The 19,240-nt window shown below is 38.0% G+C and overlaps 1 protein-coding gene across 7 annotated transcripts in view; it reads left to right on the top strand.

Moving 5' to 3' along the window:
- Positions 1-9,710, top strand: part of ptprea (protein tyrosine phosphatase receptor type Ea) — a 69,631-nt gene extending 59,921 nt beyond the window's left edge. For all 7 annotated transcript variants that reach the window (XM_037753985.1, XM_037753982.1, XM_037753987.1 and 4 more), the window contains 14 exons: positions 2-78; positions 970-1,006; positions 1,097-1,194; positions 1,860-1,979; positions 2,908-3,071; positions 3,323-3,458; positions 3,623-3,772; positions 4,357-4,450; positions 4,710-4,786; positions 4,906-5,040; positions 5,282-5,407; positions 7,342-7,493; positions 7,623-7,758; positions 7,903-9,710. In XM_037753985.1, the coding sequence (XP_037609913.1) occupies positions 2-78; positions 970-1,006; positions 1,097-1,194; positions 1,860-1,979; positions 2,908-3,071; positions 3,323-3,458; positions 3,623-3,772; positions 4,357-4,450; positions 4,710-4,786; positions 4,906-5,040; positions 5,282-5,407; positions 7,342-7,493; positions 7,623-7,758; positions 7,903-7,977 (1,577 nt within the window). In that variant the 3' untranslated portion in view covers positions 7,978-9,710. The remainder of the gene's footprint in view (position 1; positions 79-969; positions 1,007-1,096; positions 1,195-1,859; positions 1,980-2,907; positions 3,072-3,322; positions 3,459-3,622; positions 3,773-4,356; positions 4,451-4,709; positions 4,787-4,905; positions 5,041-5,281; positions 5,408-7,341; positions 7,494-7,622; positions 7,759-7,902) is intronic.
- The last annotated feature ends 9,530 nt before the right edge of the window (positions 9,711-19,240 follow it).

Raw genomic sequence — 19,240 nt, forward strand, 5'->3', positions numbered from 1 at the left:
GATGATCATTCCAGAGTGGTGTTGACTCAGCTGGATGGAAATCCCTGTTCAGACTATGTGAATTCTTCATACATTGATGTGAGTTATGTTTCTTTTATTTTCATCATTCTGCTGAACATGGTACATTAATTTATAAGATGGCAAACACCAGCTGTAGCAAAATAACAATTATTGCCCTAATTTCTTATGAATGAATTTCATAAATCAGCTTCATATTGTTTGGTTTGAAACAATCTCACCGCAGGGTCCGTTAGTATTTATTCTGTCGTATCACACAATCAGCAGGTGAAGTTTTGCCCAGTTGTAGTGGAATTAAAAATGTCCCTTTTTCTGAGCATTTAAAGGAACAGCGTGTAACATTTTGATATGGAATATTATATTCATAATTATGTTTTCATTAGTGTATAATCACATGAAACTAAGAATTGTATTTTTGTTAGTTCAGAATGAGCCCTTCATATCTACATAGGGAGCGGGTTCTCTTCACGGAGTCCGCCGTGTTGCACCGTCATGTTTCTACAGAACAGAAAAAACAAACGACTCTAGAGAGAGCCTTTCATGTTTTACCACCATAGTTCTCCAACACGCTTGTGAAACTGTGGTAACGTTAGCTGCAGAGTGCAAAACCGTGGTACTGCCAGCCGGCAGTAGTCACGTCTGACTTCCGTTTCTCTTAATTTGTGTTATTACGGTAAAGATGGCCTCTGAGCGAGGCGAATGGCATTACCACAGTTTTGCACTCTATTTTGTCGGTTGCAATCTGCAACCACACCACTAGATGCCGCTAAATCCTACACACTGTACCTTTAATGACTTCTTTCCCATGTTGTAAAATGAAGTTTGAAAGTTTTTTCATTCTTGACTTTGGAAACAGCAGTCAAAGAGACAATCTCACCACACGGTCCATTAGTAGCGGTTCTGGAGCTTTATATTAAAATTCTTAATAAACTTAATATTTGTTTCCAACAGGGTTACACGGAAAAGAACAAATTCATAGCAGCACAAGGTAAGATATAGTACACTTAGAAATGACATGCATAATCATGTTTATCTTTATTATGTATTATTGTAATCATTGAACGTTTTTGTCTCACAGGTCCAAAAGAAGACACCGTAGCAGATTTCTGGAGGATGATATGGGAGCAGAAAGTAGCGACTGTTGTCATGCTGACAAATCTCAAAGAAAGGAAAGAAGTGAGTGATTTGTCCTTGTTTATTTCTTAAATGTGTCTCAGCTCCACTGCTGAACAAGATGAGGCCTTCCTACGAGCTGCAGGGTTTCCTCTCCAGCCAAATCTCTGCTTTGCAAAAAGTCAGTAGGGATTAATGAAGCATCACTAAAAGATTTGAATAGCAATGTGCTTCAAATAGATTTCATTAGTCATGGTCAAAGGTGATAGCATGGAGTTTAATTTAAACTATTCATTTCACACCTGTAATCTCCCCTCTGACATCTGTTTTTTTTCCTGCTATAATTGCTCAGTCTTTATTGTGAACCATGTGAACCAGAACTCCCTCACTGAACAAGGAGTGAGGCGAAAAAGATCAATAAGGAGAGAACTGGCGAAGATTTAAATCAGCATGTGGACAGTTTGAAATCGATGGCTACATAATGCGTAATAAAGTCCTCTATGGCGGTATCATAATCACTCAGCAAAGTCTTATATTGAGTAGTTCCTCCCCTCTCAATTATGCTAATCTAGACTGACTGGCTAGTAAAGCTCGCCTTTGTGAAGTCATGCATTTGCATCGAGCTATTATAGTTTCTTGAAAGGAAAGTCCTTGAATACGTTCCAGAAGAACTACTCTTTTATGCAGTAGGTGTTTAATATTGACTCGCGGCTGTCATCTCTCCCCAGGACAAGTGCCACCAGTACTGGCCAGATCAGGGCTGTTGGACCTATGGGAACGTGAGGGTGGCAGTAGAAGACTTCACTGTCCTCGTGGACTACACCATACGCAAGTTCTGCATACAATATGTAAGTTTAAAGCAGTGCTCGGGTAATAATTACTGTGCTTCATAGAAATTGTATGTTAAAGGGATAGTTTGGGTGTTTTGAGGAGGGGCTGTATACTTATACATAGTCAGTGTATTACTTATAGTAGATGACGGCCGGCACGCCCTCACAGGAGAACAGACACCGGAGCAAAGCAATACAGTGCTGTGGATGGTCCCGGCAGCAAAATGTATTTTAGACACTGAAAAGAAAGGCTCACCTAAAAAATCAATACCAGTATTTTTATATTTAGAATATAGCGTACACTTAAACGGATATTGATTTATTTATTTTTTAGGTGGCTAAAATATGTTTGGCTGCTGCCCCCGTCCACAGCAGTTCATTGCTTTGCGTCTGTGCTAATCTCTATAAACAGATTTTGCATTCACATGTAGATTCTGAAAGCAACGGGACAAGACTTTGGTATCAGAAGCGTTCTGGTTTCTGTTTGTAGTCTGAGTAGTATTGACCAATCACGTTCGAGCAGGCTTTGCTTGAATGCAGGTAAACAGTCCGTGTGGTCTTGCATCTCAAATTGCTAATCGGACTGTAAACAATGAGTAGCGCACGGTAAAGTACTGTAGTTAATACACTGACTATGGATAAGTACCTCATACAACCCCACTTCAAAACACACAAACGATCCCTTTAACAGGAACATGGGTGGTGTTTCTAAATTCTTAGTAGCTATGAATTTCTGAATAACTTTAAAAAGAAAAAAATCTTGCTCTAGGGTACAAATAATGTATCCAGATCATTAAATAAAAGCTGTTGCTAATTTTGATTAATCTCTGTTTCATCAGGGACTATTATGAAAGATTACCCCGGGGCCAGGCTCGGTCTGTTGTGCCTTTAATGTTGTTATGCAGGGGTTGCTAACACTGTCATCTGTGTTTGTGTGTCTATGTAGCAAGCCAGCGATGCTGCTAAGACTCCCAGGCTGGTCACCCAGCTCCACTTCACCAGCTGGCCTGACTTTGGAGTTCCCTTCTCCCCCATCGGCATGCTCAAGTTCCTCAAAAAGGTCAAGGTGGTCAATCCACCCTTCTCTGGGCCTATTGTGGTGCACTGCAGGTACCAGAGCGCTGAGCTAATGCATCATTGTTTATTATTGTGTTGTTTACTTGGATCTGCATGCTTTTGCCCGGTCATAACTTTTAAGTGGTTTTAATTACCCAATTTGTTTCTATGGAGTTAAATATCCAGTGGAAAACAAACCGTCAGCTACGTCTGGAAACGGCACAGACGTCCCTTTGTTTCACTGCTGTTGTCTGTTAACATGCGAGTGTCAGCTGAGGATTGTGGTTTGTTTTGTGTCTCTGCAGCGCCGGTGTTGGGAGGACGGGAACCTTCATCGTAATAGATGCCATGATCGACATGATTCCCGCGGAGCAGAAAGTTGATGTGTTTGGGATTGTCGCTAAGATACGAGAGCAGCGCTCACAGCTCATTCAGACAGATGTGAGTTTGAGATGGGACAAGTTCCCTCTTGTTTATCAAACCACAACATTACGCTAGTACTCGAAAGTTAATGAGTGAATTATGCTCTCCTCAATCATCTGTGTAGTTTTAAATGAGCCCATGCATAGTGTGTGTTCATCTGTTTGTGTGTATTCTCCCCCCAGATGCAGTACTCATTCGTCTACCAGGCCCTGCTTGAATACTACCTCTATGGAGACACGGAGCTGGACGTGTCGTCTCTGGAAGGACATCTGCACAAACTGCACAACACCTTTGTAACCGGTGACCGGGTCGGCCTGGAGGAAGAGTTTAAGGTAAGACATTATTTCACATTCTGACCCACAAAAGATCACATTTAATACGATATCAAGTCTGTTACTACTCATGATTAAATCCCAATGATGATAGAAAAATCAATACTATACAACTGTTTAGAGGTGCTAAATGCGAGATTGGGAGCATTTCTATTGCCTTTGCACGGCTCTCAACATGGTGACGGCTGAGCCAGCGGCTTGTAGCTAACAATGTTAACCGGAGGGTGGGTGCTACACTTCTGCAACGGCGCTGTCAGTCGTGAGCTACCAGTGGGGCACGCTCACATGCACTTAAAGGCACGTGGGGTTGACAAAGCACGGAGAAACTCAGATTACAACACACACAGAGGGAGAGCGATTTCATTCTCTTTGGGTATCGGCCGATACCGAGTACCGATCAACTTCTCACTACTACATTTGTTGTGTCATGTCCTTCTCTTTCTGCCATTATCTGTACAGTGATCCACTAAAAACTAATTGTGTGATAATAATAATGTTGTAACTTGTTTTATTTCCCTATTTAAGCAAAAGGATAGCAAACATTTGCAGGTTTGTAACACTTTGTTTGCTTGATTTCTTCCCAGAAACTGACCAACATGCGAATAATGAAGGAGAACATGAGAACGGGGAACCTTCCTGCCAACATGAAGAAGAACAGAGTTCTGCAAATTATTCCATGTACGTACGAAAGAAGGAAACCCATAGAACGAAACAGATTGGATGCCTGTTCCATGATTTTGACCTCCAGATTAGATTGTCTGTCGCTATGTTTAGAATCTGAACATGTTTTTTTTCTAATCTTGTGCTCTGCGGCGTTGCATTTTTTCTCAGAGAGCCACTCGGGGCCACTTTGTATACTTGATGCTCTGTGAACATGTTTATAAGCTGCTTCATTTCAAATGGTTTTGAGGAGTTTCCTGTTCTATTCCCATTTCAGATGACTTCAACAGAGTCATTCTCTCCATGAGAAGAGGTCAGGAGTTCACCGATTACGTCAATGCATCTTTTATAGATGTAAGCACATTTTACTACCCAATGACTTCCTTCTTGCATTTCTATCTATAATATTTCATGGGTGTTTCTACTAACACAAATTATTGGGAACTGAAAGTGTGTGTTTTGCTGTGACTCAGGGCTACAGACAGAAGGACTACTTCATTGCCACACAGGGCCCTCTGACACACACAGTGGAGGACTTCTGGAGAATGGTCTGGGAATGGAAATGTCACTCCATTGTCATGCTCACTGAGCTCCAGGAGAGGGAGCAGGTGAGCAAGATATGTTTAACGGCTACATTAACCACTACAGCAGTGCAACAAAAACCATCTATGCTCCAATTACCTGCTTCTTTCACTAAACTGTTCTTTTATATCAGTTTGTGTTTTTGCAGTATTTCATATTTTGAGGCAAAACTACTTAGTTATATTTAAATTCCATGTTTTAAGTTTGTGTTTAACTTATTGCTAGCAGTAAACAAACACTTATTTCTGTTTTTGTCTGTTATTGCAGGACAAATGTTGCCATTACTGGCCCGCAGAGGACTCGGTCACCTACGGAGATTACACAGTAGAGTTGAAGGGAGACACTTTGTGCGACACCTTCAGTCTACGAGACTTGGTACTCACCTTTGTCCCGGTAAGCAAATTAACCTTGTACTATCACACAGCTGTTATTGAGGCAGTTAACGCCACATTACATTTGCCTGTCAGGATAAAAAAGACTTTTATTGGCTCTACTGATGTAATTCCATTGAGCGTTTGTTCTTCTCCAAGGGATTACGGAAATGTTTTTGAATTGCGTAATTGCAACTAAACATTAACTTTAAGTATTACTTAGAAAACAAATTTGTCTCATAATTAATTCTTTGTATTGACTTCCAGTGGTGGAAGAAGAATTAGCATCATTTACTCAAAAGTGCCGATGTAAAAATACTCCATTACTTAAAGGTCTGCATTCAAAATCTTATTTAAAGTACAAGTGTATCATCACAAAAAAAAATAAGTATCTAAAGTAAAAGTACTTCTGTGTGTGATATATTATTATATATAACATTATTAGATATTCTTTTTGCATTTCACTGCTGTAGCTGGTCAATAGGGAAGTGGTTTTAACTACTCTTTATACAGTGAGGTAGTTTCGGTCTTCAAAGCTTCGGTGAGAAATATTCGAAGGTATTTTGAAGCTTCGCGGAGCAAATATGTCATCCCTACATCACTCTATTGAGTTACATTATGATGCGTTCTCTATTCAGTAAAAATTATTTTTGGGCGAAGGTACATTATAATGATGTGTTCAAATGTTATTTTCTAGAAACATGAATGGACTTGCATTTATATAGCGTTTTTCTAGTCTTCCGACCACTCAAAGCGCTTTACACTACATGTCAGTATTCACCCATTCACACACACATTCATACACTGATGGCAGAGGCTACTAAAGGTGCCAACTTTGTCAATCAGGATCTAATCTAAATACTCAATCACACACCGATGGCTATGCCTTCGGGAGCGATTGGGGTTAAGTGTCTTGCTCAAGGACACATCAACATGTGACCCGGATTGGTGGACAACCTGCTCTACCCTCTGAGCCACAGCCGCCCATGAATAAATACAGTTGTTTGAGGGAGATGTTTTCACAGCAATATAAAATAGATATTAATAGGGAATTATGACCTGTTTAACTTCCTAACATTAGCTCTAAGCAGCTAATACCTCTCCTCTAAACATTTCTCTGTGTGTGCGAGTGTAGACGTACCTCAGAGTACAAAGACTGTCAGTATTCCACGTGTTCCTCATGAACCGATTGTTGTCTTCCTCCTGAGGGCGGGCCTTATGTGCGAGGGCAACCATGAGGCACAAAAGATGTCAATCTGTAAAACAATAGACAAATTCCCTCAGAGATTATTATTTCATCATTGAAAAATGTCATAACATTCAAGTAAATTAACACTGTCTGATAATATAACAGTGTGGTGATGCAAGTTCATTTATTATATTCAATAAAAGTAGTGTTTTCCTAAATGTTAAGACACCTCATATGTAGGCCAGACAGACATTTCCCCTGCTCATTACTGTACACAAATGTACTGTAACTATGTAGCCTACTTAGGCCTCAAGAGCCTTTCTGGTGCCGACAGATGTAGCAACCTGCAGGCATGGCGCCCTACGCAATAAAATGTTAAGTGGAAGAGTATCGCCACCGCTGCTACAACTCCATCTAGGGGAAACACTGCAGGATCAAACATAATTGTCTTATAACAGAGCAAATATTCATCTGAGGAGTACATAAAACTCTTTTGGCTGCCAGAGGAAATGTGGTGGGCAGGATGTATTTAAGATTATCAAGTGGTAGCCTTCCATCTAATTAAATTCGACCCACATCACCTCTCAGAGGCTCAGTAGTACATTCCTGCCTCCCGGAAGAGCAGCACCCATCAGTCCACCACTAATCTACTGCACACTCCACCTACACCGACATTGCACTTGCCATTATGCTTTCATATACAGCCCATAAATCAGATTTGAGAGGTATTATGAGCTCTCGCCTGCCTTGTTCATTTCCTTTCATAGGAGAAGCAAACAAGGGTGATCAGGCACTTCCACTTCCACGGCTGGCCTGAGATCGGCATCCCAGCCGAGGGGAAAGGCATGATCGACATCATCGCCTCAGTGCAGAGACAGCAGCAGCAGTCCGGGAACAATCCCATCGTCGTACACTGCAGGTAGCCTCAAAACATAATTTTTTTATATTGTTATCATATTTGTATTGCATATGACAGCTTAAAACAGTACTTTTGTATATTTAAGCCACTGTTCATGCTTGAATTGTTTTTTGTGTTTGTGCGCTGCAGTGCTGGTGCAGGGCGAACAGGTACGTTCATTGCACTGAGCAATATCTTGGAGCGAGTCAAGGCAGAAGGCCTGCTGGACGTGTTCCAAACTGTGAAGAGTTTACGCATGCAGAGGCCTCATATGGTCCAAACTGTGGTAAGTATCAGCACAAGTGCATCCCAAATAATAAGTTCTACAAAAACGTAATATATCTCATATTCATCACCTCCTGTTTCTTGCTTTATTTTGACTGAAACTAATTTTACAGACCATCTAATCCATTCTTTTTTTCTCCCTTAGGAACAATATGACTTCTGCTACAGGGTGGTACAAGACTTTGTCGACATTTTCTCAGACTATGCCAATTTTAAATGACGAGATTTGCCTTAAACATGGTTTTTAATGTTGTTTTCTAAAGCCGGTTTGTCAGTTTTATGTGTTTCGTTAACTTGGTCAAATGATCTATTTTGCTATGCACTTGTCCTCCATTAACTCCATCCTCGCTGTAATATACTGTATGTCAGTGGACGAAAAATTGTAAATGAAAAAAGTTAGATTAATATTGTATATTTCACATCATGTATGATAATTATTTTGTCATGAAGTGTTTCAAAGTTGGTCTCTTATTTCAGTTTTGTTGTATAATACTGTACTTTAAATGTTTATCTAAGTGTTATTTTGGATTGACAACGTAATATTTTTAAAAGTTGTAGTTATTGTAAATGTATTTATGTATTGACGATGACATTCCAATCTTGAGTTTGGAGAACACGACGGGAATGTTACGATTTTTTTTTTTTTTTTTTTTTTTTTTTAAATGTAAGCATACAGTACATCATTTCAGTTATTAATGACTTCTATCTGAGATTAGAGGCAATATTGAAACTACATGCCCATCACGAATGTGATACTCTTTCCAATGGAAATATTGTCAGAAAAAGAATGAATCACTTCAGCCATAATGCAGAGAACATAACGTTATGCAACAGAGGCCAAGATCACGACACGGGTTGATTTCCGATATGGATTCAGGCAGAAGTTTCACAGTTAGACGTATCACAGTCATATAATACCATTAAACTGGTTTTGTACCTCAAAAACGTGGTATGCAACTGCATTTAACATGGATGTAACAGTCTGCCTTTTGTCTGTAGACAGCAAAAAGTATTTTGCTAAAATGACTGCACATTAAAAAGCACATAACTAAGCCTTTTGCCAAGAACCTGCAATATTCAAGTTTGCTTTATTTGTATTATAGATTTTTCACAAATCCGTGCCATATGTACTTTTTTAAAACATGGAAAAGTAGAACAACCCTGAGGTGAAGGCTGATTATTGAAAGGTGTGGCCGCTAAATGCAGTAGAGTCAGTAGGATTTCATGACAACCTGTATCAGATGCATAGTTAACACACAAAAGTATTTAAAGTGTAACATTAGAAGAGTCCTGTAATGGCAAAAACCACAATACACGTGTGGTGCTTCAGTGCCTGCTTAATGCCAGAGCAACAAAAAACACCCCATACTATCAATATTCAGTTACTTTATATCTTGTAGAGTACATGGGTTCATTTTTTCTCATAGGTCAAAATGAGAGAGCAGAATGTTTCATAGAAAAGTATCTAATGGTAGTTTAATTCATAGGAAAGCATCTGAATGTGAAACAGCTTTTCTGTGCAATTCTTCTGCGGCAGAAACCCCCACCCACCTGGTACTCCAACATTAAACCAAACATTTGAAATAATTTGACACAGATCTGCTTTAATCCTCAATGAAATGTGTAATTTTGTTAATGCTGTATGTAAATACTACATGACAAAGTGCTAACATTGTGAAAGTGGCTGAGCAGCAAGGAACTGTAAAGTGATTGGTCATTTTTGTGTGCTCATCTGTCTGTGGGAGTTGTGAGTTGCAGTACAAGAGACTTGACAAAACAACCTAAGTCTTTTTTTCCCATGGCTTCTTTTCTGTTTATGCCTTTCGTTTTCAGAATATTGAGTCCGTTTAGACTACAGCTCTTTGCCTTTGCTCTCTGTGGGTGGTCTATCCATTTTTGGATTCTCAATGTCTTTCAAATGCAAGTTGCAATATTAAATTCATCTGAAAAGGCTTTGGGGGTCAGTGGAAGTTTTCTTCAGATGTCTTTGCTAGGGTTTTGAAAAACAAGACCACCAACAACTTCATGCCACTGTGCAACAGCATCATGAAAAAATTGTACGATGACTTTTTTTCATTACATTTTTCGACAGACTATACTGTGACTCTTTTTTCAACAAAAATTTCGACATACTATTCTATGACTCTTTTTCATGAAAGTTTTCCACATACTATACTATGACTTTTTTTCAAAAGTTTTTTCGAAATACTATAATATGACTTTTTATAAAATTTTTCGACATACTATACTATGACTTTTTTTTTCATGAAAGTTTTCGGCATACTATACTATGACTTTTTTTCATAAAAGATTTCAAAATACTATGCTACTGTGTTTTTTTTCATGAAATTTTTCGGCATACTATACTGACTTTTTTTTTTTAATTTTCGACATACTATACCATGACTTTAAAAAAATAAAATAAAATTTGGACATACTATACTGTGACTTTTTTTCATTACATTTTTCAACATATTTTACTATGACTTTTTTCAGAAAAAAATTGACATACTATACTGACTTTTTTTTCATTACATTTTTCAACATACTTTACTATGACTTTTTTCATTACATTTTTCGACATACTATACTATAACTTTTTTTTTTTAAATTCCGACATACTTTGACTTTTTTTTCATGAATTTTTTCGACATACTATACTATGACTTTTTTTATTAAATATTTCGACATACTATATTATGACTTTTTCACGAAATCTTTCGAAATACTACACTGACTTTTTTTTAAATGTTTTTTCGACACATATATAATATGACTTTTTTCATTACATTTTTCGACATACTCTACTATGACTTTTTTTTCAAAAAAAATTTCGACATACTTTTCAGGAATTTTTTCGAAATACCACACTGATTTTTTTTCATGAAATGTTTTGACATACTATACTATGACTTTTTTTCATGGAATTTTTCGACATACTATACTATGACTTTTTTCATGGAATTTTTTTGACATACTATACTGTGACTTTTTTTACGACATACTATACTATGACTTTTTTTTCATAAAAAATTGACATACTATGCTATGACTTTTTTTTCAAAAGAAATTCTACATACTTAACTGTGTTTTTTTCATGAAATTTTCGACATACTATACTTTGATTTTTTTTTTTCCAAATAATTTTCAACATACTATACTTTCACTTTTTTTCTTCCAAAGAATTTTCAACATACTTTACTTTGACTTTTTTTTCCCCAAAAAATTTCGACTTACTATACTATAACTTCTACCTCCTGTGCAAAAATGTATTCAAACATAAATAAATATCAGGCAGTAGCATAACCTGATGAAGAGCATTCAATTAGTCTTTTTAGTACAAAATTCCCCGATAGCAGCTTCTTTTATAAATCTCTCTTGCCATGTGTTTTCATCAATGGTAGAGATAACCATAGTGAGTTAGTACCCCAGAGAGTAATGTATGGAAATGTGGGATTAAATACCAGCAGGAACAGAAAATACATTAAAATGGATGCACAACAACTAGAGGCGATTTGGTTCAAAAACTGACTGAAAACCTCAAACTAATTCAAAACATGCACAGTAACAAAGGGGTTCAGTGTTTCATGTCTCCATCACTCCTATCTGCACATTTCCACTCTGTTCAATGAAAATTCACCACTGAAGATTACTTTAGTATCATCTTCTGCTTGAAGACTGTCAGCAACACTCTGCCCATAAAATATCACCTCATATCAAAAAGATTTATTGACCTGTGTAAGTAATACTTCAGGCCAACAGGGGGCAGTGCACCTCAATCTATATGTAGATGAGAAATGCTATTAATTAAAAGGGAAAATTCAACTGATAATACAATGTAAGTTTCTGTGATATCATACTACTCCATGATAAGTCATTTCAATCTATCCTGCCCATATATACGGACTATCAAAGCTTGAGACCGGTGGGATGATGTAAGCAAGACAAATGCTGAGGCTCCTCTGTAGATGGTGAATAATGCAACAACTCCTACATGTCAGCATGATGAAACAGTAATTCAGAACCATAAAAGTAAATAAGTTGTGATTGCTCGAATAAAGATTCTCAGAACACAACTTCAGAAACTGTCACATGGCCTCACTAGATCTCCTTATTGTAATGAAAAGTTTCACATCCACGTACATTCACATGATTGAGAAACGGCTTTGCAAACATGACGTTGCAACAAAAACAGATGAGGCTTTAAAAGCACCAAAGGCAAATACTTCATTACGAGACAAGGCAAGAAAGTTCCTCTTTCAGAGTGTCACATGATACATGTAATACACAAAGAATGTATCTCCTACTTCCAAAAACAAATAAATAATGTATAAACTAAAAGTAGCCATGTGATTGCCACCAGTCAATAACAGGGAGGAGTATATTTGAGCTATTTTTGCCAAATGTTTCTTATCTTGCACAAAAACCCTAGTAACAAAAAGCCTCTTTGTTGACAATTTCCATTTCCTCTGTTACCCGGCGCCATGGTAACACTCCTCAGCGGGAGGGGCCGAAACCCAAAAAGGTCAGCATGAGTGAAGAGGTCATATGAATTATGTATTAACCCTAACTGATTCTGTTATTTTGATTGACCCCTAACTAATTATATTTTGTCATTCACAAGGCTTCCCATTTTCTCTCTAATATAATATGGAACATGGGCCATTCATTGGCGTGGTGGCCTTCGCTGTGACCCCACTGCTGAAATGCTTTCATGTGTGGCTTCGGAAACTAATTCCTGATTACACTGTGGGTAAGTGTAGCCTATGTCAAGCAAAGTCTATTCACTTATTCCATCACTTTTTTCCAAAACATGCTCACATTACTTTCACCATCTCCTGAACATAACAAGTATCCAGAACCACACACGTAATGTAAAGTACTGAGAAATTCTGAAAAATATATTTGAAGTTTAGAACAAAACATTGCTTTAAATAGCCAGAGTTTTTCACTTCCATACACATTTCTTAAAGATCAATCAATCCACGCACTTTTCTCCATATAAATCAGTCACTCAGTAAGGCATGAGAACACAATTATATCGAAAGAGTGTAATTTTGAGCAACCAAGAGTCATTTCAAAAGTGCTCCTCAAATAGAACATTGCTCTTGCCACACACAAGACACAAAAAGTTTGCTTTTGCGGATATAACAAGATCTACAGCCATGCTAGCGTCTCTTTGAGGCTGTACTTATAGGCACAACAGTTCTTTGAGCTAAATGCTAACGTCGGCATGCTAATATGCTCACAATGACAATGATAACACGCCGATGTTGAGCAGGCACAATGTCTACCATGTTTTCCATTTTAGTTTTGCTTGTTAGCCTGTTAACATATGCAAATTAGCACTAAACACAAAGTACAGCTGAGGCTGATGGAAATGTCATTGGATTTGCAGTTATTTGGTCATAAACCAAAAAGTACTGGAAAGATTGAAATTTGGACCCAATTATAGCGCTACATGAAAAGTCAGAGGATTACCAAAGTTTTTACAATTCATCATGTGGGGGACATGAATGTGTGTACCAAATTTCAAAACAATCCATCCAATAGTTGTCGAGACATTTCACTGAAACACACTAATGAGAACCTGGTGGTGCTAGAGGAAAAGGCAAAGTATCACCAAAGCCACTGGGATTCATGCTCTGGGAACCACGAATGTCTGTACAATATTTCATAGCAATCCATCCAATGGTTGTTGAGATATCTCAGTCTGGACCAAAGAGATGGACCAACCAACCGTACCATCAATGGAGCCTTGCTGCTAGCATGGCTAAAAAAGAAACTACAGACTACAGAAAAAAAAAAAAGATACAAGTGTACATTTGTATGCTACAAAAGTGAGGTTCCTAAGATCTCAACCTGACCATGTTAGCACACTCTTTTCTCTTGCCTCAGTGTGGTTGTAGCTGATGAAAAGAGACAGGCACAGGGTAGAACATGGTGCCATTAATATCCTAAGAATGAACCGGAGATCCTGTCCATCCGCCTGTCTGTCTGTCCTCTACTACACATCTCTGATTCACATCCCTGAGTCACTGGCTTCATAATGACTTGTTGTTAAATGTATTTCCTCAGTATCTCTTTCTCTACCGGTCTCTCTTTCACTGTGCAACGTCTAGCTACACTTAAAACAGTCTCAACAGACACTTTAAGTCTCACCATAATTCAATCAGGCAGCTCTTACTGGGATGTTAATACGACACAATGGCCCACAAAACACATTACAAGTGTTATCCTATTCCTCCATTGTTCTAACAGGCCAGTACGCTTTCCAAGCTTCTTTTTCATGGGAGCTCTGAGGACCCAACTGCTTGGTTTGGACCCAAAATAATAAAACATCAATGGAAAGGGAACAGTTAAAAGCCAATATGTATGTCACTTTTGGAATATGTTGTGAGGCTGCTTACTTTTATGCTGCTTAAAGGATAAGCTTGGTGAATTCTATAATTTTTGTTATTGTCAACAAATAAAGACCAAAACCAATAATGCATTAGTCTTTTTCTCAGTGCATCAACTTCCCGACCCTGTTTGTGGCTCTAAGCCACAGGTCCATTGACTCCCGCAGAAGCATCAAAAATATTACATTTTTAAAGTAAAGTAACTTAATTTCTTAAAACAGCTGGGCGCTGTAGTTTTTAGCAAATATTACTCAAACAGGAGGTAATAGTGAATTTGATGGGACTTATTTTCAGCTGTGGATTTGGTGGGCAAGTGAGTATTTACACCAGCAGGAACATGCATCTGGGATCTACTCAACAATAACCCTGTTCATTGTAATGAATTTTGTGCCAGTCCACTTAGATGTTGAAATATTTAACTGAATAGGAGAAAACTAGGACTGAGATCCCTTGATGACAATGCAATGTAAAAGCGCGAGTTGTACAACTATGGTATTGGATGTTGTACTTTTTATGACTAAAGGAAGTATACAAGTTAAACTGTAGAGGGCCCCGAACTTGACCCCTGTGGGACACCACACCGTTTTCTAATTTAAAGTTACTATGGGAGATGTAAAATTCTCCATCTTTCAAATTACAGATAAATCAAGTTGGCCACAGCTAAAATATTAACTGTTTTGAATTAAGTGAACCACAACATAATCCACACGGGCATCAATGCAAACTCATTAGGCATTGACGTCAAGCTGATTATGCTATAGTTTGAATGAAAATCTAATGAAAAACATTCATCACTAGTTGCTTGGGGACACAACGGAAGTTGGTTTTAGGCCTATAATTACTGATTATTTAACTTCAATATTTTATTGCCTTATCAACATTGTTGATGAGGAACTGCTTTAATGAAGCCCAATAAAAATAGACAATAAGATATATGAACATAATTATAAAAAAACTGAGAGGGCGGGACCAAAACACATAGAAAGTAATTAACAACAGGGCTCCAAGCTACATCACAAAACACAAATTATTTCTCCCATAAGAGACACAGCTGCATTACAGCATACATAGTTTAGTCCAGTTAGATTCCACACAATACTCAGGAAGGTTAAACAGTTTGCCAGTTGATGTTAAGTGCACCACCAATCCAATTTGCTTTAGTATGAAAGACAAGTTTTTATTTGTTAATTGTTTGATTCTTTAGGTTGTTGCTATTTGTTTTTATCACAGGTGTTATTCTTGCTGTAATATATCGAGGACCAAGACATTCCCAAACTGTACTGTGCCATCTTTAGCAAACCAGCTCAGTCAGAAAAACTCAACTAAAACAAACTAAACCATACCGAGTGAATCTACCCACAGGGCTACCTCCAGTGGTAATACATGATGAGAGTGCTTACTGTCAGTCCTAGAGAGTGCCTTCTGCATCTTGGTTAAACTGACGAATAACATCATGATACAGACTGCGAGGCGGAAGTCTGACACCACGGAGTCGGCTGTCTCTGGCCAGAAGGGTGGAATTTTAAAAAGTCAGCATGTGTTTTTGATGCATGTGCCATAAAGGGAGTAAACAAATGCACGGTCGCAGCCAAGATGCTTTATGAACAACCCCGGCCTGTCCAGCTGTTTCCGGGCTCGGGCAGTACATCATCATTCATGACTGACTTGCGAAGCAGCATGTACGGTTAAGTGAATCAATACTTCTTCAACCACAGTGAACCACTTAAACGACCGCAGAAAACGACCGTTGATGTGATTTTTAAATAACTGTGGTCAGGTTTGTCTCCCATTTCTAAGTGGGAAAATGGTTTTGCGAAGAAACCACATTCCCCACTAACTGTCCTCTGTTAAACAGTGGGGATCTATCATCTTTCAGTTATGAAAATCTAACACCATTTTGTTGTTTTTAAATGAAATACAAATTGTTTGATGTACAACATTTGACCAAAGCCACCAAAGTTGACTGATAGCACTTGTGTTGTTGCTACATTTCCAACTGACAGCTTTCTAATATATGCTGGCTATTCGGCTTAAAACATCAACAAAACATCAGTAAATAAAATAAAACAGGAAGTAGAACATTCCCTGACTATGCAGCTTGTTGACATCTGTCATTAGAGTGACAATATATAAAACTGAATAATGTACAGGCTTTTTAAGAGGTCAGCATATATGAATAAAAGACATTAAACATGAAATATTGTTGTTATGGTTGCATTCCATTAAAAAAACTGCTCTCCAGTAAAAGCCCTCTGGGCGCCATTCAGGGAGAGAGGCCAGAGTATTACAACTTTGATTTATTGATTGTCATGTTTCAGTTATTGCTGATTGAATATGTGGCCTAACAAACGTCACAGGGATTGCCTGGAGACCCTCTCAGTTCCCTCTTCGGTCTGTCTGTCAGTTTCTCTCCTTATTAGAGGTACCATTAGATGTTGTATCAGTAAGCAATTCTTAAAATGAGGAAACGATAACTTGTGAAACGCCTCATAGAGACATTTACACTTCTGCTCAAACAGCTTAAGCAAGTTCTTGTTATTTCAGATAACACTTCCTTTTCTGTTCTGTTACCTTTTATAGTGTTGCTATAGGAATGTGCCATAAACACTAAAAGGGATAGTTTGGATGTTTTGTAGTGGGGTAGTAGAAGGTACCTATCCATAGTCAGAGTCAGAGTACTACCGAGAGTAGATGGCGGTCAGCACGCCTCCAGTTTAGAGAAGCAGACAGGAGTTACTGCACAGAAGCAAAGTAATGTACTGCTGTGGACGGGGGCAGCAGCGAAACATATTTTAGCACCTAAAAGAAAGGCTCACCTAAAAAAATCTATATCAGTTTAATTGTACACTATATTTAGAATATTTTCGCCGGTTTACCTCACTGTGAGACAACCTTACAGTCTATGTTTCCAACATGGAACTGAAGCCGTTAATCTATGCTTTTGCCAAAGCAACCAGACTCTATCGAAAAAAACAGTAATTTTACCTCGCAGAACACGGAGGTTGCTGGTCTACCACTGCTTCGATTGGTTAGTTTGTGCTATTTTGTGACTTTGGTTAGTTCGGATTCACCAAAGGTCACACAATAGCCCAAACAAACTAACCGATGGAGGCAGCGGTAGACTAGCAACTCCCGAGTTCTGCGAGGTAAAATTACTGGTGTTTTTTTCAATGGAGTCTGGTGGCTTTGGCGAGAGCATAGATGGATACAACGGCTTCAGTTCCCTTTCGGAAAGGGCTGTCTGACGGCAAGGTAAAGCAGTGAAAATATTCTAAACACTTAAACTGATATTGATTTATTTTAGGTGAGCCTTTCTTTTAGGTGGCTAAAATATGTTTTGCTGCTGGCCCCGTCCACAGCAGTACATTACTTTGCTTCCATGCTGGTACTCCTGTCTGTTTCTCTAAATTGGGGGCGTGCCGACCGTCATCTACTGTAGGAAATACACTGACTATGGATAAGTACCTCATACAACCCCACTTCAAAATACTCAAACTATCCCTTTAAAATGTGTCACATTATGTCCCCTTGACTAAATTTGTCAAAAATACATTACATGTTGCTAGTGCTAGTGGAAACCTCCGTTAACCTATGGTATTTGCATTTGAAGAACAAAAACGGTGAGTCACATAAGGTAAATATAGAATTAGTGATGTTTCATTGCCAGGGGTCAATTTATACATCATCAAATCTATTCCTTGATCAAATATTAGATTATCTTTTCCTTGATTTAAGGATTAAAGGGTATGGTTTTCTGTAATGAGTGCCAACCGTTAAGATGTTTTTAGGCAATAAAGAGATTGATCGTGAATATCATGAAAACAGAAGTGTTGACCAGGTGGTAAATGTCAAGTGACTTGGATTGGACTGATCAATTTTCTTTTCTGTGCGAGTTGTGATGAGATGTTTAATCTGTGAGAATAACATCATATGTGGAATTCAGAGGTAACGATTATATTCAAAGTGGCCAAAGCATCAGAACTGCGGTAGCTTTTAACACGACCTATCCTGTGGATCCCTGACAGTATAACTCCATACAGTATGTATGTACTGTATATGGCATTAGGTCTCTGTTTGATATTTGTCGTAACATAGGGGATGCATATTAAATTGCAAAGCGCAATCAGTACTTATTGAGATATACTGTATAGATATACTGCATAGAGTTGTAGAGTATTAATAGACAGTTAAGAATGGTCACAATGTTCGAACTTCATTAGTTTAGACTTAAAAATACATAAACATCTGAGATGGAGAATCTCTGCACACCACCTAAGGGGCGCTTAAAAGGAATTGTTTAATATTTTGAAAAAAACTTTTTCGCTTTCCTGTCAAACGTGAGATGAGAAGACTCATACCACTCATGTCCGTTGTAATTACGAAACTAACACCAGCCGCTTTTTTTTTTTAAGCTTAGCATTAACACAGGAAACCACTAACAAACAGCTACCCTGGTACTTTCCGAAGGTCACAAAAGCCTTATAATCTAGCCCACACATTAACATGTTATATCTCATATGTTTAATCTGTACAAAATCTGATGTATAAAAACGACAAGCTGCCATTTTACGGGCAGTCAAGGAATAGTCCGGCACATAACCAGCCATAACATGCAACTTGACATTTTTACAATTGTAAAGATTAAACATGTGAGATAAAACATCTTAAGCTGTATGCTAAACTAAGATAACTAAACTGACCATAGCCTTTATATTAACTGCCCAGATATGAGTGGAATTAATCTTCTCATCTAACTCTCAGCAAGGATGTGATATTTCCAAAATCTATTCCTTTAAGCCAAATATATAAATCTATAACCACCTGGTAAAGCCTCTTTTTTGTATACTCCTGTGTGAGTTAAATACTTGACAAATGAAAAGTATTGAGGATTTGCTCATTTAATTACGAACTTTAGTGCAAAATTATAAAGAAAAAAATACATATTTCCATACATACACTGTTTGTTAACTGCATTGAACTGAGTGGTAATGTAAAAAGAAAACTGCAATAGTCAAATGATATTCCCTCGAAATATTTCACATCAGATTTTCTGAGAAATCAATTTAAACGACGTAATTGTGT

Source organism: Sebastes umbrosus, chromosome 20, assembly GCF_015220745.1.
Source record: "Sebastes umbrosus isolate fSebUmb1 chromosome 20, fSebUmb1.pri, whole genome shotgun sequence".
NCBI classification, from domain to species: domain Eukaryota; kingdom Metazoa; phylum Chordata; class Actinopteri; order Perciformes; family Sebastidae; genus Sebastes; species Sebastes umbrosus.